General features: G+C 40.6%; 1 protein-coding gene across 5 annotated transcripts in view; it reads left to right on the top strand.

The window, feature by feature from the left end:
* atg7 (ATG7 autophagy related 7 homolog (S. cerevisiae)) overlaps positions 1-22,896 on the top strand; it is a 226,296-nt gene that overhangs the window by 93,828 nt on the left and 109,572 nt on the right. For all 5 annotated transcript variants that reach the window (XM_069939867.1, XM_069939868.1, XM_069939866.1 and 2 more), the window contains one exon: positions 6,331-6,453. In XM_069939867.1, coding sequence (XP_069795968.1) covers positions 6,331-6,453 — 123 coding nt within the window. The remainder of the gene's footprint in view (positions 1-6,330; positions 6,454-22,896) is intronic.

Here is a 22,896-nt window from a genome sequence, read left to right as displayed (position 1 = left end):
TTGATGTTCTTCTACCGACCTGGACAGACTGTGGTCTTTCTGTTAGGAAGTCCAGAATCCTGTTACAGAGAGAGGTGTTGAGTCCCAGCGAGGACAGCTTCTCCACCAGCTTCTGGGGAATGTTTGTATTGAACGCTTGTGTGCCTTTTGTGTGTTCAACTGCAGGCAGCTCCAATGCCCAATAACCAATATACTGATCCCATGCATGTAAGATGTCTGCAGTTCAGCCAGGTTACACTGAGGAACCTAAGCCCAGAAATCTGTCCAAACTCTAAACTTGTGCTCATTTTTGTAGTTCAAGATGTAATCGGGAAAAATACCCATGAAGATTATCTTCCAGCCTTTCCGTGGACAATTGCAGCTCGTGGAGGTGGGAGTTGAGGGCAGGTGTGATTAGAGTTGAATACCCAGTCCTTTTCATTGACACATAAAACATGGCAATTTAGATTAAATGCTAAAAACCTGTTGGTGCCCCTGGAACAAGAACCACCCGTGAGTCACTGAATTTCCAACATAGTGGAAAAAACACTGCAAAGGAATAGGTCCTTCCAGTAACAAATGAATGCAGATTCTTCTCTTATGTACAGTAGAGGTCCTTACATCCGGGATTGGCTCGGTCTGGATTTTCAGGATTCTTGGGCAGTACTTTTAAAATTCAAATTTAAGGAGGGATGAAGAAGAGATGAGCAGGTACATTTTGATAATTTATTCATTAGCAAATACAGCATGCCTCATTTAGCAAAACGAGCAGTTTTAAAGAAAAATAAAAATGCCTCTGAGCATCTATGGCACTTGCGCTCACACACAAAAGCCTGCTAAATGTTTTAGGGGTTCAGAAATGGAAGAAGATGAAACTGTATGTTATTGAGATGATTATATTTGGGGTAAGAATTATACAAATTTTTGAAAATATGGAACCCTTATTTGTGAAATGATGTTTTGAATGTTTAATATAATGATAATAAGAGATGTAATGATTAATATGAGAACACAATATTGTAGAATCAGGTACAATTATGATCAGTGATATAGTGTAATCTGAGAACATAATGTTGGAATCTTGACTTGCTTTTTTGTATTTATGAAATTCATACTGACGTTTCCTGGACCTGATAAAGTCAAGAAAAAGATTCTTCCAGTTTGGATGATGTTCTAAGACATTTCCTTCTATTTTTCTTTTTGTGTTCTTTTTTGATTTTTTTGGGGGGGGGGATTTATTTCTTTTTATTTGGGGTAGGGGGAGAGTAGATTAGATTTGTGTTTTAAAAGCCATCGTGGAACATTATATGAATATATGAAATTTGAATGAGAATGCATGTATGACTTGAAAAATTCAAAATAATTTTTTTTTAACAGGAGCTTGCTAAATGTAAAAAGTTTGAGAGTTTTCGAAAAGTCTGTATTCTTGATTGGTCTGGACTTTTGGAATTCTCCTGTATGATCCGAATTTTATAACCATTGACCTAGTTGTTTGATTTTTCAGACAATGTTTAATGGCAATAGCATCAGCTTTACTTTGAGTGAGGGAAATTTTATTTTAGGCTGACAGTAGAGTGGCTCAGTGGTGCAATTCTAGCCAGTGAGTCACCCGTGTTGTTGATTCAGGCCCTATCCCAGGGACTTGAGTGCTAAGTCTGAATCGACACTCAGGGGAGTTCTGCTGTTCAATGTGGGACTGAATAGTATTTCTGTTGTTATTTTATTCAGGTTTGGTTCACATTGTGGCTGGGTGAGTTTCAGGAGGATTTGTGTATGACTTTGGGGATGGGATTGCGTGGTGAGGCATTGTGGGGGCCACACAAGGTCGAGGTGGGAAAGAGTTTAATTCCAAGGCCACATCCACAGGTCAAGACCTCAGGCTTCGTGCTGAGCTAATGGTCGGTTGAATAATAGTCCTTGACAGCACGGTTAGTGCGGTTAGCACACTTTTTTTAAATTCTCCCCACAATCCCATCAACTCTCTCAGATTCTATAAATTATCTGTATGCATACTCGGGACAGTTCACAGTGGACAATTAACCTACAAGGCGTGTTACAGCACCAGTGACCTTAGTTCGAATCCGGCGCTGTCTGTAAGGAGTTTTGTACATTCTCTTCATGTCTGCGTGAGTTTCCTCCGGGTTCTCTGGTTTTCCTCCCATCTTCCAAAGACTTGCTGGGTTATTAGGTTAATTGGTCATATGGGGGAAAGTGCGGCTGATGGGGGTAAGGGCCTGTTACCATGCTGTATCTCTAAATTAAAATAAAATTACAGTAGAAGCCCTAAAATCCAGACTGCTCGGGGGTTGGATCGATCCAGGTTTTTGGATATTCCAGATTCTCAGGCCATACTTTTAAAATTCAAATTTAAGGAGGAATAAAGAAGAGACGAACAGTTAACAAATACAGCACGCTTCATTTATTAAAACGAGCAGTTTTAAAGAAAAATAAAGTTAACACTTGACAAAAGCATAAAAATGATTTTTTGACTAGAAAAAAAGTGTAAGGCTTGAAATTATGTTTAAAAATAAACATTGTAAAAGAAAATACAGTATACAAATGAACTTTTTTGTGAAGTTACTTGAATTAACCATGGTTGTTTGTTGCCGCTGTACATCTGTGGCGCTTATGCACGCACAAAGCCAACTAAATTAAAAAATTTGAGAGTCTGGATTCTCGGGTGATCTGGATTTCTGGCATCCGGATTTTTGGACTTCTACTGTAAATTAAAACAGATCTCTGCCATCCTGTCTACTCCGACCTACAGCAGGCATTCTCAAACCTCCGCTGTTTACACAAAGTCCTTCAAATCCATTGGCAGAATAAGTGAACTGACATTACCTTCCTGTTGAGCCATCGATCCCAGCAGAGAGCTCCTAATTACACTCAGCTGGCTCCAATGGGCAGGCAATGTTATTTTCATGGCTAACAACAGATCCCAAAGGCAAAACCCTATTCTAACTTCTGTCACAACCACAGATTGCCAGGTGGGGAGAAGAAAAGATTTGAGGGTGTTCCTCAAAATATAACATCCACCAGTTGATGGGAATCACTGGCTCATGCTTATTTCAAAATGAAGGAATATTCAGGACATCATTGAGAACCATTCGTTTATTGGTCAGCCTTGCACAGAAGCCCAGTGCAAACAAATGAAGGAGCAAGCATGTCCCAGATCACCATGTTGGGCGCCACCTGCCTCACATGTGGCATGGTCTGGCCTTTTGAGAGCTGGAGTGGAATTGTAGTCTATCCTTAGGGTCTGCTGAAGAAGAAAAAGACAGGCCAAAATGGTCGGAAGTATTAGGCAGCAGTTATTTGGCAGTTTGGAGACTTGGCTTAATTGAAAGGAAGATCGATCAGCGAACCAGCGAATTAATGAGGCAGATCGAGGGAGCAGTTTGACGTTGTTGAGGTAAAAAAAATTGCTCTTCTACGTTATCTAATCCTACAGGTAATGTTTAACTTAACCTGCAAGTATCCCTTCTACCTCTGAACAATATGTAGTCTGGCAGGAAACCGAAATGAGCCTTCTTAATCAACCCCTTTAAAATGAAAGTGGGTTTCTTTTTCTCGTGATATGACCTCAATTTGCCTCTACTTAAGAAATGAGAGGTTAAAATGGCAAAAAAGTTCAAGCTCTTTTCAATATTTTTATTCCATTGAAATTTCACATAAAAAAAGATATCAGAATAGATAGTCGAAAAGATTTATTACACTTAAACCATATCATTTCATCCATGGTACCCCACATTTTAATCAAACAAATTATACTGCATTAATATTTTATTATTAAAAAAGGAAAATCCAAACCCACAACCAAGAAAGAAACTGTTTGTCCAAAACAAAAAATGAAGACAGAATTCTTATCAGAGAGATAAATTACCTCATTAGTCAACATTCTACCTTCATATCAAATCAAAGATTATGAAAGTAATTCATAAAGGATCCCCAGTGTTTGAAAATTTAAATTCAAATCAGAAATTGAGCATCTAACCTTCTCTAAATTTAAACATGTCTAAACCCTGACCATTGAGCAGGATTAGGTGGGGTAACATCCCTCCATCTGAGCAACACTGCCCGCCTGGCCATAAGAGAAATAAAAGACGGTATTCAGATCAGATGCCGTTAAAGTTATGCCATTCTCTCCAACAATCCAAAGAGAGCAGTTAATGGACGAGGTTTAAAAAGAGCAAAGAAAGTTTGAAATACTTCATTTCTCAAAACTCTGACATGTCCCAAACATGAATCAATGAAGCATCTCCTTGTTGTATTTATCACAACGAGGAGATGCAGCCACATAAAAACGAGATGGTTTGACTTTGGATGTGAGAAAGTGGCATTTTGAAATAATCAGAGAAAATAAAGAGGATTGTGCTCTCCAGCCAATTATTATGCAACTTTCGAGAACAAATATCAAAGAAAAAAATTTAATTTGAACAATCAAAGGGTTTTTGTCACTAGGCGGGTTTCTATTAAAATTAAGATTCAGGAAGAGAATTTCCATTTAGAGTTACCACAAGCTCTTTGTCCATTGTCAAACCATGGAACTCTGCGTTGTTCAGTCTTTCTAAATTCCTCGATGAAGGGTCCCAGCCCGAAACATGGACCGACCATTACCTGCTTAGTTCCTCCAACAGTTTCAGTGTTTGCTTGAGATTCCAGAATCTGTAGTTTTTCTTGTTCACCTTTCTAAATTGTTTGTTTTTAAAACTTTTGTATTAACTTAACTGTTACTTCCTAATTTACTGAATAATATACTACAAAAGATTTTGACCGATTTGTACTGGTTTCTAAATCTTACAAAAATAAATCGGTTGATATCATTATTTTAATCCATTTGGAAATGTGATCTACTTTTTGTTTTACTGCCAGAAAATTTGTAATATTTTATGAATAAACCTGAATTATGCCAATGTGTAATCAATCAGTTAGTCACAGACATTTTCCTGAGATTTGTTATCTATGCATGTACGGATACCAGAACCAACAGCTTCCCTTTCGTTTAAATGACAAGTACCTCATTTATAGTCAGGTACAGCGGCCACCAAATTATATATTTTGCATCAATAGTATGACTATCACTGAGTTGTTTGAACTGTTGATGTACCTACAGTTTAGCATGAGTGGTTGCATGAGTTTGAGGCAATGGCTAGCAGATGTGTATTACAAAGTCGCCTTCTCATCGACAGCGATAAGATACTGTGGTTCCGCTTTCAAATTATACCTTTTCCCATTGAGTAACCGTGCAAACATTTTATTCATTTCTGTCAACTGAAGTGAAATCTTGCAATAAAGTTTATTTGTTTTCTTTATTGCAACCACTTGACTGCTTGAAGTATTCTTTTGGTATCTGAGCCCCTTCAGTAAATGTTGTTTACAGTCTGAAGTGAAGGTTCGGATTGTAAACGTTGCGCTTTATCAAAGCTGGAAGAAGTAGGGTCAGTGTTTCTAATTATCTGGCTACTTTGGAAAGGAAAGCAAGCAGTTCAGTGCATGTGCATTATTTGGTACTGGTAGTCGAGGAGTTGCAAGACTCTTTGGATCCAACAAGGCATATAATCTACTGCAATCATGTAATACCCAGTGCTTTTTTTCTCTTGGATGAGCAGAGTGCTCCAATATAGGTAATCTTCATTCACGATGGTGGAAAATTTTACAATCTTGACCTGTTCAGGTTTCTGATCATACTTGGGTCCATAGAGAAGGTATTAAAATTGGTCATCAAATGAACAGAGACTAGGATTTAGATCTTTTGTTATGTTTCTCACCATTTGTGAGCCAGCGACTCTACCAACTATTGCAAATAGAGCGACCTGGGTTCGAATCTGGCACTGTCACTGAGGAGTTTGTTCGTTCTCCCCGTGTCTAGGTTTATTATGGGTGCTCCGGTTTCCTTCCTCCCTCCAAAAATGTACTGGGGTTGTAGGCCAATTGGGTATAATTAGACGGCACGGGCTTGTGGGGTGGAAGGGCCTGCTACCGTGCTGTATATCTAAATTTAAATGAAGTATCAAATAATCTTTCCCAAAAACAAATATCTGTCACGGAGGGCTTCGTGCAACACCTTTTTCATTAAATGTGGAGGAGAAAAGATTATTGTTAAGCATGTGTGGATCAGGCTCAATGTGTTTGAGGGTACATTGTTCATAAAGATCCTGACAATTGTTAAGTGCTGCCCTGCAAGAAATACAAAGAAGCAGGTGCTTCCATGCGCTAGTTTGGTAAATTTTGGAGCATGTAATCACTTTTTCTAACATTGGATAGCTCCTGTTACAGAGGGTTTTGTTTGTATTCCAGTTTTGTGCATTCCCTGTTCATTTTAACCCTAACACAATCTTTGTCTCTTTGCAGGTTCTTGACCGTTTTGAAAATGAAGGCTTTCAGTTCTTAGCTAATGCTTTCAACTCTTCTCATTCTTTCCTGGAAGATCTTACGGGACTGACTCTTTTACACCAGGAAACCCAGGCTGCTGAGGTAATTGCTTTGGCTACCTTCTTGTTGCTCTCTTTCCAAAAGCTGCTTCATCATTTTGGTAAATTACAAAATTCAGAATTAAAACCAAAAGGTTTCATTTTGGAATATTCCTCTAAGAGGTAGAATTTTTAAGTGTTCTTAAATTTTCCATTAGTACTGTGCACAGCATGTGAATTTACTGTTACAGAAATTTGTTTTGCAAAATTAAAAGTTAAACAGCTGGTCCACTTCACCAATGTGCTCATTGTATTAAGTCGAATTTGTGACACCATTACAGAAATGCTAAGTCCAGAGGTTTGACATTATATTAGCAAGCGTAGTCCAATATTGGTCCAATATCTGATGTTGCGTTATTAGTGAGTGCTGGGATTCCGTTCAACTTCAGGAAGTGATATGATTTAAATTTGAGAGGAGTTAAAGGATTTGAAAAAAACTATATTTATTGCAGTGATCGAAAGAGAACGTATTTTTGGGGCAACACAATGGTTGGTAAAGTAGCAGGTTTGCAAAATTAGAGTTTGATCCTGGCATCGGGTGCTGTCTCAGTGGAATTTGTGCAATCTCCCTGTGACTGTGTTTGTTTCCTCTTCAAACCATGTGCGTTGGAAGGTTAATTGACCATTGTAAATTGCCCCAAATGTGTGGGTGAGTGGTGCACACTGGGTAGATGGTAAAATATGGCAAGAATAGGAAAAAAAAAGGGGTTAATATAGGATTAGTGTTAATGGATGCATGATGTTTCTCAGGAAATTGATGGCTGAAGTGCCTGATTCTGTGCTATATTTCTATATGGCCATGTATTGGAAAAAGTCTCTGAGTGATTGTGTAACAAGGGCCTCAGTGAGGTGTGTTAATGGTTGTGCTGGGGAGGGGGAAGCAGTTGAAATATCTGATGGCAAAGCAAGTGAAGGACTGCAGGCAAACACCAGCGGCCATGAGGTATCATTAAATTGGGGACTGTTCAGGGGAGGGGATGGAGAAAAATGGCTTCAAGAGAGAGAGAGTGCCACGATGCAAGCCCTGGGATGAAGAGGTTGAGAGTGGCTGTATAGATATGACATGGACAAGTGATCATTGATGTCGACTTGTAACGATTATTGCTGACAAACTGTAATTTACTGTGCCGAAACCTGAAAAACCATAAATAAAATATTAAAGAAAAAAAGAAATGGAGGCATTACAAGAGTGCCGAATGATCCTTTGGCATACTGTAGACTGCAGGCTCGATGTATGTCGATTTAGTTCGTCTCCAATGTTATTCTTTGGGTTTATGTAATATTATCTTTTGGAATATTTTTTCGCTTACAATTAAAAACTGTTCAATAAGCTATGCTGATTTATTACTGCCTGAAGCACATCTGGTTTGTGTTGAATCTGAGAGGAATAACTTGTGCTTGAAACTGGTTTACAGCTTCCTCAGATTTCTGAGATAGTTCTGCAAATCACAATACGTTGTCTTTGTTAATATCTGTTGAAAAGTTGGTGAAGCTGCCAGTGGTCACTTAGTTCTCCCCCAGTAGGTTCACACACCATTAGGTATTTTGGGTTTGTGCCTGTCTGCACTCGTGGACTCAAACTAAAATGTGGAAATTAATGATTTAGAGGCAGAAGAGGGTCACTCACCAGCTTCTCCAGGTAACCTTTAACCACCCCCCCCCCCCCCCCGCTGCTTCTCAAGAATCTATTTCCCTCTACCATAAAAATATTCAGAATCTTTTCTTCCATCACCCTTTTAACAAAGAGAGCCAAAGATTTATGACCATTTTGGAGAAAAGATTTTGCAACATTTGTCTTTTTTTTATTCAGTAATTCCTGAATTCTAGATTCTCCCAACAAAGGTTCTCGTATCCACATTATTTATACACTTTCCCGAGATGGATAAAAAAAATTGCTTGAAAATCTTTTAATTTCCACCTCTGCTTTGTTGGCTTAAATTGTAACAGCTGTAAATATACCACCTTACCAGAGGTAATGAGCCACCAGGTTGATGCAATAATGAAAACAAGTTTGAGGAGATTCAGTATGTCACTTCCACAGGTATTCTGTGGAGAGCTGTCGGGTGTATATTGGAGTCAGTTGCGCTTTCAGCCATGCACTGGTAGAGTCAGGCCTCTCTGACCCCCACATCTTTATTGACTGCCATGCATTCATCTACACCAAACCCGTTTTCCTCTCTCCTCTCCATCCATTCCCCTGCTGCCTCCTACAACAGGGCCAGGTTCTGAGCATTTCCAATTAATTAAGATTCACACCTGCTTCAAAAGGGCATCAATCATCCCGGTGCCCAAGAAGAGTAGAGCGACTATCGCCCAGTAGCACAAACATTGACTGTGATGAAACACTTTGGGAGGTTGGTCATGGCCAGAATTAACACGTAGTGAAGTAAAGGTCTGGTCCCACTGCAATTTGCCTACCATCACAATTGCTCCACAGCAGAAGCAATATCGCTGGCCCTCCACTCAGCTCTTGACCACCTAGAAAACAGCAAGTCAAATATACCACTGCTCTTCATCAACTACAGCTCAGCCTTCAACACCATTATTCCCTCAGTGTTGGTCAACGAGCTCCAAATTCTGGGGCTTCTGCTCCCCCCCCCCCACCTCCCTGCAACTGGATTCATGACTTCCTCATCAGAAGAACACAGTCATAAGGAACTGGAAACAAGGCCTCCTGCTCACTGACCATCAACACAGGTGCACCTCAAAGATGGTGTTTAGCCCACTGCTCTACTCACTCTACACCCATGACTATGTGGTCAGCCACAATTCCAATGCTATTTACAAATTTTCTGATGACAGCACGGTTATCGGCAGAATCACAGACGGCAATGAGGAAATGTATAGGAAGGAGATAGATCAGCTCGTTGAGTGGTATCATACCAACAACCTTGCACTGAATGTCAGCAAAACATTGTGATCTTCAGGAGGAAATCAGGAAAATACAAACCAGTCCACATCGAGGGAGAAGGTCAAGAACTTCACATTTCTGGGTGACATCATCTCCAAGGATCTGTCCTGGAGCCACCAGGTTGATGCAATAATGAAAACAAGTTTGAGGAGATTCAGTATGTCACTTCCACAGGTATTCTGTGGAGAGCATTCTGTCTGGTTGTATCACTGTCTGATATTGAGGTGCCAAGGCTCAGGATGAGAAAATAAAACTCCAGAGGGTTGTTAATCTGGCCTTTGACATCTCGGGCACCAGACTTCACTCCATGGAGGACAGCTACGAGAGACGGTGTCTTAAGAAAACAGCTATCGTCAAGCACTCCCACCACCCAGGTCACACCCTCTTCACTCTGCTACCATCAGGAAAATGGGTATAGGAGCCTGAAGATGAGCACCCAGCAACACAAAGGGCAGATTCTTCCCCATTGCCATCAGATTCATGAATAATCAGTGAACCACAGGTACTGCCTTTTTCTTTAGAGTATTTATTTTGTGGGGTAGTTTGTATAAACATTTGCTCTGTAACGCTGCCACAAAACAACTTATTTCATGACATGTTCCCGACAATAAATTCTGATTCTGATAAATCAGCATTCACTAATATCCCGTAATCTCTGTGACGTTAAGCAATATGTTGCCCTCTTCTTGATTAATGACTTCCACTCACTTGTGTAACAGAGCACTTCATATCTTCGCCACCTACTGGGTGAAGAAATTTCACCGGACTTTGGTTCTAAAGGGCATAACAGGTATTATTATTATCAAGAAGGATTTAAATATGTTTGTTAAAGTTTCAGGGATTAAGCCGTCTTGGTTAATGCATCTCAACCATTGGAAACATCTTGCCTGCATCTGGATTGTCTAGTGCTGTCAGATTTTATTGGTTTCTATATGATCTCTTGTTATTCTTATAAATTCCAATAAACATAGACCTAATTTTCCCAGTCCATCATTTGTGCCATTTCAAGAATCAGTATGCTAAACCTTGCTCTCTTTTTATTACAAAAGCATCCTCCTTCAGATAAAAAGCCAAAAAGTATGCACAAAACACCAGCTGGGGTTCACCAGGACTCTGTGTGGCTGCAGCGAGACCTCCTTGCTCTTCTATTTCAAACCCTCTTGCAGTGAAGGCCAATGCGCAGTTTACATTTTTTCTTATTGCTCCTGAATGCTTGCTCATTGCGACTGGCACATGAGGACCATGGAGAGGGACATGGAAGCTTGCGAGTTCAGGAAAGAGAACCACGATATACTGAACAAATTTGACATGACAAAAGAGGAGAGGGGGTGTGGACTCCTGGAGTCATGGACTTTGAGCAAGGGGCTATTTTAGCTTCATGTCGCTAAACTCCGTCTCCTTTCTGTATTTCGACTCATCGTTACTTGATATTTCCCCTGTAACCATGGTGATCTACACAAATTTAAAGATGGAGTTGGAGCAGCATTTGACCATACAGTTGTGGTTATACAGGGAGTATAGTAGAGCGTTGAGTCAACATCCATGACAGGGGTTGAGTGTGTTCATGATGGAAATTTTGCTACCTGGATGAGTTGACTACCCTGTATAACCCACCAAAACAAAACTTTTGTATGTCTCTCAGTACATGTGACAATAAACCAATTCAATTAATTTTGCAAGCCCTATGTTCCTTTTCCAATGTTATCACTCTCTAACTGCTCCCATTTACTCACTCAATAGGTAACTTTGTTCACAGATTCACCCCATGGTTTGACCCTATCCCCTCCACCATCATGCAGTTGGACAAGCTTTTCTCTTTTTTTTCCAGTTCTGCCAAAGCATTTCTGACCTGCAACATTGACTCTGTTGCTCTTCACACAGATGCTGGCCTGAGTAATTAATGTGGAAACACAGGAGCAGGAGTTGGTCGTCTGGCCCATTGCATCTCCTCCACCATTCAGTGAGATCATGACTAATTAATCTGGTCGTAGTCTCAGCTCCACCTGCCCGCCTTTACCTTTATTTCCCCTACATTGCAAAAAAAAATCTGTGTCTGAAATACATTTAATGAGGTATCCTCCACTGCAGATGACCCCTGCAGATTCACAAGTGAAATGTTGTTTCACTTTGAAGGACTGTTGGGGGCCCCAAATGGTGGTGAGGTGTGGGCACAAGTGGAGCATCTCCTGTGGTCACAAGGGTAGGTTCCAAGGGGGCAACTGGTGGGGAGGGAGGAGTGGACAAGCGAGCCACGAAGGGAGCGGACCCGGAAGAAGACAGGGAGGGGAATAGGTTTCTAATAGTGGGATCATTTAGTACTGTAGGTGGCAGAAATAGCTGAGGAGGATATGTTGGATGCGAAGGCTGGTAGGTGAAGAGGAATCCTCTCCTTGTTGTAGGAGGGGGCAGAGGGGACTGTGGCAGATGTGTGGGTAATGGAGGATATGCGGGTGAGTGCTGAGTTGATGGTGGTAGAGGGAAAGCCACGTTGTTTGAAGAAGGAGGACATCTCTGATTATCTGGCATGGAAGTCCTCATGCTGGGTGTAGATGCAACAGAGACTTGAGGAATTGAGAGAATGGAATGGAATCTTTAAGGGATTAGGGAGGAGGTGTAGTCAAGATAGCCGTGGGAGTTGGTGGGTTTGTAGAAGATGTCTATCAATAGTTTTTCTCCCGAGATGGAGACAGAGAGATCGAGGAAAGAGGGATTGTTGCTACAGATGGACCAAGTAAATTTGAGGTTGGGGTGGAAGTTGACAGCAAAGTGGATAAAATTGATGAGCTCATCAATGAGCTCATGAGGCAGCAACAAAGTAGACATTGATGTAGAGGAGGAAGAGTTGAGGGGCCTTGCCTGTGTAGGCTTGGAGCATGGGTTGCTCCACATAGCCCACAAAGAGGCAGGCACAGCTGGGGCCCATGCGGGTACCCATGACTACCCCTTTAACCTGGAGAAAGTGGGATGAATCAAAGGAGAAATTATTGAGGATGAGGACTTCTGCCAGCTGAATGATTCCTTTTCTTAAAGAGATTATATAAATTCAAGTGATTGCTTTGAGGCATTTTGCAAAGTTGCTGAGCATCTATGATGGAAATGTATGTAATTCAATTTTGACCTTGCAGTACATCTGCCCTCAGTTGCAGATGATGTTGTGGCATTTGTAGCTCATAGCAATTAGGTTTATTACCGGCAACCTTGGGGTTATGGTCCTTTGAGTACTGGAAATGTATCCATACAGCATTCATAATTCATCAGCCAAAAATTTGAGATTTAGATATAAAAGTGTTTCTCTTAAAATTTATCTTGGGGGGGTGGGCGAGGAAGTAAACAACTTTTTCTCTTTAAATTGTGTTTCTTGACAAAGTGCAGATGATGATCCTTTGCATTATGGGAAACAGTCATGCAGTCAGTTTTCTAGGAATGCAGTCCCTTGAAACACAGGAATTGCCTTTAGTATTTTATCTAGAAATAAAGTTCTGATCTACATTACATCTTGCAACAAATCTAAATCCGTGTAGTATCACTTTCATAATGTATTTACTCTCACAATATGGTTCTTACTTCATACTGTGGGCCATTATAATCAAATGAGATCTTTGAATTCCTCTGTTCGATGGTCATTCACATAGAAACATCAAAAAATAGGTACGGGAGAAGGCCATTTGGCCCTTCAAACCTCCACCAGCATTCAATATGATCGTGGCTGATCAGTACCCTGTTCCTGCCTTCTCCCCATACCCCTTGATCCCCTTAGCCACAAGGGCCAAATCTAACCTACTCAAATATTGACAAGGAACTACTTCATCTGGCAAAGAATTCCACAGATCTACCACCCATTGAGAGAAGAAATTTTTCCTCATCTCAATCCTAAAAAACTTCCCCCTTATCCTTAAACTGTGACCCCTGGTTCTAGTTTTTCCCAGCATAGAACCTTCCTGCATCTAGTCTGTGTAAACCCTTAAGAATTTTATATGTTTCTATAAGATCTCCCCTCAATCTTCTAAATTCCAGAGAATACAAGCCTAGTCTATCCAACCTTTCTTCTTAAACTAGCCTACATACAGTTTTGTATGTTTTTAGATAACGAACAACATGAGATGTATTGCACAACATCCACGTTTGGACTTCATTCAAAGGGAATTGAATTTAATAATGGAGACATGAGACCTGTGCTTGATTAATAATGAACATTTGTAGTGCAAACGGGCCCCTGTAGGTTTTCTGTTGTCTAGAAACAAGTTGTTAATTACAGTCAAATTATAACCAGATGTAAGTTCCCAGAAATTTAGCAGTTTGCCTTTTTGTACCAAGGTGCCATTTATATGTTGAAGGTAATTGCACCATACTCAAACAACTGAACATGTGATTCATGGAAAGTATTAGTGACCTTTTCACATAATGGATGTAATTTTCCTACCAACGGATAAATAGAAGTTTAAAAACTTTGTGCTCCTGACAAAAGTCTGAAGTCTATTAATTTAAATCTGTTTTGTATTTCAATGGTTTCAGTTTTCAAAATCTTTAATAAAGAGAACCAAACCCAGTGCTAAATTTAAAGCAGCATTTCAAAGTGTGTGTGCGTGTGTGTGTGCGTGTACACATGTATGAAAAAGCTTTGGATTATCATCATTTAATATATGTATTAGTAGAACATTAATTTTGTTTGGTCTAATATTCTATTTTAGTGTTGGGAACTGTGGTATTTTGATATCTAGGTCTTTTAAGAGTTGGAGATTATTTGTTAGATTGATAAACTATTCAAACTTTTTTTATAAAAAGCAGTCACGGTGTAAGTTGTGCATCATTGGACGGAATATTCCAGAATAGTTTCAATGTGGCATCTCTGTCACCATGACAACATTTTCCCTGTTTCAAGATTTCTATTAAGAGTGAGCCAAAGTACTGGTTTCTGTTTTAGTGGAGAGGGAAAAAAATTCCTGTTCAGCCAACATTCATTTTAAGATTTCACTTTTTGTCAAGGCATTTGCATGCAATATGTTGTTGGAAAGTTCATTTAGGTCAGTGGTAGTGCTCTTCAAATTGGTAGATATTTGCTGTCAGACTTGAATTTCACATTATAATTATGGAAATATAGCACAATAAGTATGTGGTATTATTTTGGTCCCTTAACATTGGCACAATAATCATTATATGGGAACTAGTTTTCTAACTGGAAATTAGCAAATATGATTTGTTTTTACGCTTCTGAATATGGTATTGTACTAAAAGATTCGATATTTTCCTCTAACATAGATTTGGTTCCACTCCTGAACAAGAGTCTGCAGACATTTAGGAGCTCATTTTGTAGTTGTACATCTGTTTTTCTCTTTGTGTTCCATTAATAAATTTCTCCTGTTTCATTTGTAATGGAAACTGATTATAAATTAATTACGTTCAATTGCATTTCCTACCATGTTATGTAATTACAGAGAGGCAGGTTATCAAGACCATTTTCCATTATAATTATTGGTATAAAAATGATCATGAGTACATGTGAGGATGAATTTTAATATATTTGCATGGAATAGACCTGTATTAGTTTTGCTTTACTGGAATTGCTTTGAATTGAATACGTGCATCTCATTTTTGGAAGTACAGGCCAAGTACTGCTTATCCGAAATGCATGGGACCAGAAGTGTTTCAGATTTTGGATTTTTTTAGATTTTGGAACACCATTTTAAACATGCACTCAGATGTAAAGATACATGCATTCACATTACAATACTAATATGTACATATGCACAAATTAACTGAAGTGGACATATTGAAAATCTACACTCAATAATATACTACTTATGCCCGCTACGTCCCATTCTCCAATCGAGATTTCAGAACTCTATTACATATTACCTTATGGAACCACGGACGAAAAAAGTTTTGGATTTTGGATCATTTTGGGTATTTGGATAAGAGGTACTCAACTTGTACTAACCCACAGCTCTCCCTCTCTGCATGTTAATGCAACGTGGAGTGCAAGAGCAATATCCTCCTGTCAACAGAACTGGATATTCATGGGTCGTAAGCTTGTTTCACCTGCAAACACAAGGTATGATCCAGTCATCTTTTTTTGCACAAAGTGGGCCACGAGATCAAATTGTGTATGAGCTGAATGAAACAGCATTTTTCTTTGCTTTGTCATTCAAATTAACCATTCACCACTTTCCCCAGATGCACAGGTAGTCATGATTTATTTAACTATGATGGCTTAGAACTGAACTGTCGGGTTAATAACCTTTTGGGCTGGGCACACCTCTGCAGTCTCTCTTCAACATGCTCTTTGCCTTTACACTTGTGTATGAAATCCTCCCTGCCTGACTAAGCTCCTGTATTACCTCTCAGAAGGTAGTGGGCCAAAAGTGAATGTCTGAGATCACCATCGCTTCAACGTGATTCTTCAGTTATTCAAACAAAATAACTTTATTTTCAATCTCCAATTCATAACCATACATCTTTGAGGCCTTTATCTGTTTAAAATTAAGTTTCCTTTGCCATTCTGTTCCACACCAAAATGATCAAAATATCCTCCAACCTAATGGAAAAAAATTCATAACATTCCCTTTTCAGTTCAACGACGTCTTCATTATTTATTTCCAATTTTGTCGCTCAAACTCAGTGCCATTTTTATTTGTGCATGAAGCACAAATCTGATCCAGTTGCTTAGTTTAGGCAGCTGTGTTTCATGCTGTAAGACAGTGTGGATGATTTCATTTCTTAGAATAGCGCTGTATTGGTGATGGCTGCATCTATTGGGGGCATCTATTTATAAATGGTATTCTGGGTAATGTTTGCTTTACAGTTGTGAGGTTCTGCCAAACATAGATATTGACCTATGAATTAGAATTTGTATATGTAAAAAATAATTTCTGGCGAGTGATGGTCTAACAAACCAGTTTAAATGTTATTGCTGTGAATTGGCTTATTTTATTACTATGGTATGTCGTGGTATTTCATTACTCTTTGGTTTAGGTGCACAATTATTCTGTGCTTTCACAATTAGCAGCTGAACAGAAAGACTACCATGGCTGTTTAAAATTAGAAAGGAAATGCTTTATAATCACCATGTCTGCTGGCTGTGATATCGTAGTAGGGTATGCTCGAGTTTCTTTCAAATATATCACACTGAATAATGCATTTGGTATGTAAGGGAATACACTGTGTGCTTGTCATTCCTTTGTACATATACTGTTACAGCCAGCAGGCAGTGCAAGCTTGATTGACCTCATCATTTGTGTTGTCTTGCACAAGTCATTCATGAATTAATGAAATATTTGTTTAGGTATTTCAGTTTACAGTTTGTGGCATTTTGCATTTTTCAGATGTGAGCTAGCTTGATGTGAACATACATGAAATCGATATTTTAAATGTTTTTACAAAAGCAATTTGTTGTGTTGTCATCCATTCAATTAGAGTAATTGTAATGGGTCAATACCAAATACAAAACAAGATGCGATACTTCCAGAGTAAAGCGACTAGTCATGTTTTAATTCCAATTTTTAAAAAAAAATATCCTTGAATCGTTGATGCACGAGCTTGAATGGACTGAAAGACACCAATTGCTGTTTATTTTTTTTGTGAAATCGATTGGATCAAATTTTCATGTGTAATAACTGCAAGATGTGAAGTCAATGGGAACAAGAGGTAGTGATGCTCCCAGGGAGAAATGTATGTACGGTTTCATTGTGCAGCATGTGGAGGATATTTAAAAAACAAAAGCGGATAATGGAGAAAATCTGTTGATGTGAGTCCTCAATCAGAATGATCTTTTTATTTATGTTTGTCGTGAAATGGAAAATTGGCATGTTATTTTATTTGAACATCTTGGCTGTTCCTAATTCTATACTTGGCTAAATCTCAGGAAGCCTGCTGATTTTTCTCGTGTTCCCAAATACATTGTGTTTAATATTGAAATAGATCACAAATAGAACCTTCTGTGGCATAGATCCAAAGAATATCGCAGCACCGAAATAGGCTCTTTGGCCCTTCTAGTCTCTGCCAAACTATTTTTCTGCCGAGTCCCGCTGACCTGCACATTTTCCGTAGTCCTCAATATCTTTCCCATTCATGGACCTGTCCAAGTTCTTCTTAAATGTTAAAGTTGAGCCCATGCTCACCACCTCAGCTGGCAGCTCGTTCCATACTCCCACCACTCTGTGTGAAGAAATTCCCCCCTAAACTTTTCTCCTTTCATTCTTCACCCATGTCCCTTGGTTTGTATCTCATCTACCCTCAGTGGAGAAAGCCTACCTACATTTACTCTGTCTGTCCCCCTCATAATTTTAAATACCTCTATCAAATCTCCCCTCATTCTTCTAAGCTCCAGGGAATAAAGTCTTAATCAGTTTAACCTTCCTCTGTAACTCAGTTCCTGAAGTCCAGGCAGCATCCTGGTAAATCTTCTCTGCATCCTTTCTATCTTATTGATATCTTTCCTGTAATTTGGTGACCAAAACTGCACACAATACTCCAAATTTGGCCTCACCAGTATCTTATACAACTTTACCATAACATCCCAACTCCTATACTCAGTACTTTGATTTATGAAGGCCAAAAGCTCTCTTCACAACTCTATCCACCAGTGATGCCACTTTCAGGGAATTAAGTATCTGTATTCCCAGATCCCTCTGTTCTACCACATTCCTCAGTGCCCTAACATTTACCATGTTTGTCCTTTCTTAATTTGCCCTTCCAAAGTGCAACACCTCGCATTTGTCTGCATTAAACTCCATCTGCCATTTTTCAGCCCATTTTTCCAGCTGGTCCAGATCCCTCTGCAAGCTTTGAAAACCTTCTTCGCTCCCCCACAAAGCCTCCAATCTTACAAAAGTGTATGTAGACAACATCCACAGCTTTAACCTCATCAACCTTCCGGATAACCCTCCTCGAAATTTCTACAAGATTGGTTAAACATGACCTATCATACATATCCATGTAAGTAGTTTCTGGCTATCCAAATAATTGTATATCTGATCTCTTAGAGCACCTTCCAATAGCTTACCTACTACTGACGTCCGGCTCACTGGTGTTCAATTTCTAGGCTTTCTTTGGAACCTTTTTTAAACAACAGAGCAATGTGAGCTAATCTGCAATCCTCCAGTACCACATCCGTGGTATATTTTAAATATTTTTGTCAGAGCTCCTGCACTAGCCTCCCTCAAGGTACGAGGGAATATCTTGCAAGGCATGTGTGGCTTGTTAATTCCTTGGATAAATTTATTCAGTAATCTTGAGAATAGTCTCTTTTTGATGCTTTTTATTTCAATGGCCTCCACTTTCATAATACTGCGGGATCAAACTAACTAACTTTTCACAGCTCCCCTGAGCAAGTGTTGAAAAACTATTGGCTTGGAGGAGGTAGAATTTGTTAGTTGCATCATTGATAATGCGGCCAGGCTGAGGACAATACAGGACCATGTATTGGGAGTTGCCTGGGGTTTCTGTGGGGGAGTTTTTCAGGAAGAATAATCGCAACTCCTTAAGCTTTAATAGAACTGTTTGACCAGTTGAGTTTCTCCAGCATTGTGTTTCTACTTCCAACCACGGTGTCTGCAAACTTTCATGATTCACTTTTTCCTTAAGTTTGAAGTTGTGGATGTCTGTTAGCATGGGCCTCGGGGGTGGTGGGGAGGAAGATAGGGAAGGTAAGGTACATCGTTATTAGGTAAGAGCTGAGGAGCCTAAATTGGGAATGCACATTTGACATGGGAGTTGTTTATTGGGCCAGGCAAGCTCCAGTGAAGAAGACAAGGATGGCAAGGTTCAGGCACGGTGAACGATGAGTTATATGAATTTAGTCACAAAGAGAAAACAAGCACACACAAGATTTGGGAAGATGGAATCAGATTAAATCCTTAAGATCGCTGGAGAAGAAAATGGATTACTTGAGACTACATCAGAACCAGAGAGAACTGCAGGGTTATTGTGCTCTGGTGACTCCAGGACTCCCTTCCAGGCTCAGTGATCCAGCTGGATGGCCTTAACCTGGAGTACTGTGTCCAGTTCTGGTCTCCATATTTGAGGAGGGATATACTGGCTTTGGAGACAGTCCAGAGGAGGTTTACTAGGTTGATCCCTGGGATGAAGGGGTTGACTTATGATGAAAGATTAAATCGTCTAGGATTGTATTCGCTCGAGTTCAGAAGAATGAGAGGAGATCTTATAGGTTGAGGCTGCTTCATTAGACATATTTAAAATTCGGTTAGATAAATTTTTACATGATAGAGGAATTAGGGGATATGGGGAGAAGGCAGGTAGGTGGAGTTAGGTCATAAATTAGATCAGCCATGAACTTATTGAATGACGGAGCAGGCTCGATGGGCCATTTTTGGCCTACTCCTGTTCCTACTTCCGATGTTCCTACTTCCTATGTTCCTATCTCCTTCAGGGCACACTTCTGTTTCTGGCAAGCCTTGAGGAGAGGGTCTGTGCATTTACATCAAGGAAAACTGGTGTCTCTGTTCTGAAGCCCTTCTGCTCAGCAGAGATTGAGTACCTCCTGGTGAAATGCAGACCCTTTGATCTGCCCAAGGAGTTCTCAGCCAAACTGATTGCCACAATCTACATTCTCCCTTGGGCTAATGAGGGTAAAGCCATGACGGAGCTTTATGGTGCCATCTATGAAGCCCAGACTTCCCACCCTGACGGTACCATGATTGTTGCTGGCGACTTCAATCACGCCAACCTGAAAACGATCGGTTTCAACAGCAAGTGAACTTCGCCACCAGAGGAGAAACATCCTGGATCAGGTGTACAAGGCTCCACCTTGGTTACCCGCATCACTTATATCACATATATTTGTCCAGGTAAACCTGGTGTACGGACCTAGGAGAGTTCGCAGAGAGATCAGGATGTGGTCGGGGAGGGGAAGGGGTGGTGGGTGGGTGGGAGGGTCACAGCAGCGCTGCAAGACTGCTTTGAGACCATAGACTGGAGCTGTTTCAGGGAGGTGACCACCTACAACAGTCATGTAAACGTAGAGGATTACATGAGCTCAGTCAATGGCCAAATCAGCAAGTGCATTGAGGATGTCACCGAGATCAAATACTTCAGAACCAGGGCTAACCGGAAACCATGGTTGAATGCAGAGGTCCGGTCCCTTCTCAGAGCTCATGATGCTGCCTTCAGGACAGGGGATAGGATGACACTAAGATCAACCAGGTGTGAAAAGTCTCTGTGTAGTCCGAAGGTAAAGAGTGGGTTTGCACAGAAGGTCCACAGACAGTCGTGAGGCACGAAGTGCATGTGGCAAGGGATCAATGCTACAATGGATCACAATTCAACCTTGTGAGTTGAGGACATTGATGCCACCCTTCGGGACAGACTGAACATCTGCTATGCACTGTTTGATGAAAAGAACAGGATGAAGCCAAAGAAAGCTCCTTGTATCCCCAATGAATGGGCTGCCTGCATCTCCACGACCGAGATGAGGAGAATTCAATCTAATGTGAAGGCCCACAAGAGTGGCAAGACCAGACAACATACCTGGTCAGATACTGAAGGACTCCACAGACCAATTACTGGAGGTCTGCACAGACATCTTCAGCAGCTCACTGCAGCGGTCCATCGTTCCTTGCAGGGTTCAAGACAGTCACCATCATCCCAGTACCAAGAGAGCAACAATAACAGGCCTCAATTACTACTTCCCTGTTGCTCTAACCTCCACCATTATGAAATGCTTCGAGCGTCTGGTGATGGAACACATCAAAGTACACCTCCCAGAGATGCTGGACCTATTTCAATTTGCCTATAGAATTTCACTCCATCCTAACCCACTGGGAGAACATCACCTCATAGGCCAGGTTGCTGTTCATGGACTTCAGCTCGACTTTTAAATACAATCATTCCCCAGAGGCTGTCCTCCCTGGGACTCAACACCTCTCTCTATAGCTGGGATTCTGAATTTCCTAAAGGAATGACCACAGTCTGTCCGGGTCAGTAGCAGAGCATTGAGCACCGTCACACTGAGCTCCGGTGTAACTCAGGGCTGTGTGGTCAGCCTGCTCTTGTTCATTCCACTGACCCACAACTGCATGGCCAGATCCATCTCCAACTGTGTCATCAATTTTACAGATGACACAACAGTAATTGGCCTCATCGGCAACAACGATGAGTCACACTACAGAGAAGAGGTGGAAAATCTCAAGAAATGGTGTGAGCGTAACAACCTGAGTCTCAACATGGGCAAATCTAAGGAGATGATCGTGGACTTCAGGAGGACCAGGAATGACCATCCTCCACTACACATCAATAACTCTGTGGTAGAGAGAGTGGAGAGCACCAGTTTACTTGGAGATCACTTAACTAGTGACCCCTCGTGGACACTCAACATCTCACTTGTCAGGAAGGTGCATCAGTGACTGCACTTCCAAAGAAGACTGAAGAGGGAAAGGTAACTGACCACCATTATGTCAATCTTCTTTAGGAGCTCTATTGAGAGCACCCTGGCCAGCTGCATCACAGTACGGTACAGTTGCTGGAGAGAAATGGATCAGAGTTTGATCCACAGGATCATAAGAGTGGCCGAAATTATCGCTGGAATCTCCCTCCCCAATCTCATCCTATGATGTGATCTACCAGAATTGTTGTCTGAGGAGGGTGCATAGAATCATTGAGGACCCCTTCCACACTGCACACAGCATTTTTCAGCATCTCCCTTTAGGGAAGAGATAAAGGAGGATCAGAGCCAGCACCACCAGGCTGAGGATCAGCTTCTTACTACGGGCAGCGAGAACGCTGAACAACCAAAGGAACTGCTCACACTGACCATCCGAGAATCTCATATTCATGAAACAATATTGATTTTTTGTTTGTTTATGAATGCTTGTCCTTTTCCTGTATGTGTGTTGTGCCTGGTTGTGTGTCTGCGTGTTTTACACCAAGGACTGGAGAACGCTATTTCATCAGGCTGTACTTGTGTAATTGCTTGACTTAAGCTATAAATCAGATTAAATCCTTCAGATGTACAGTAAAACCTCTGCTATCCAGCATCAATGGGAATTAGAAGTTTGCTTGATTGGTGAATTAACGGCGAGGCACGCCAATTTTTAACCTGTATTTTTCGCTTACTTAATTTCTGTGATTCTTTTTATTTTGCCGGTTGCGAGAATTCTGGATAACAGGTGCCTTACTGTATATAGAAAACAGGAAAGGACCCAAACAAGGAATTGCAAGGGCCAAAAGAGGGCATGAAGTTTCCTTGGATAGTAGGATTAAGGGCAATCTCAAGATATTTGGTATATATTAGGACAAGGACAGCAAAGGAGATGGTCGAACCACCCAAGGATGCAAGTAGGTAAAGTGCTAAATGGGTATTTTTCCTTTGTATTCACCAAGGAGAAGGAAATAGTATTGTGAGAGCTCTGTGGGGTATGCTCATATTCCAGCCATTGTTAAGCAAGGATAATTCAGAAGTTTGTTTGAGTACTAGGGCAGCTACTGGATAAGATTCTGAGGGATGGGGTTGATTATTATGGACTAATAAGGGATAGTGAGCATGACTTTATGTGGGCTGGTCAAGTCTTATGAACTGAATTAAGC

The sequence above is a fragment of the Narcine bancroftii genome, chromosome 5 (genome assembly GCF_036971445.1).
Source record: "Narcine bancroftii isolate sNarBan1 chromosome 5, sNarBan1.hap1, whole genome shotgun sequence".
Lineage (NCBI taxonomy): Eukaryota > Metazoa > Chordata > Chondrichthyes > Torpediniformes > Narcinidae > Narcine > Narcine bancroftii.
Note: the sequence above shows the minus strand (reverse complement) of the source record. Positions and strands in the feature narration are given on the sequence as shown.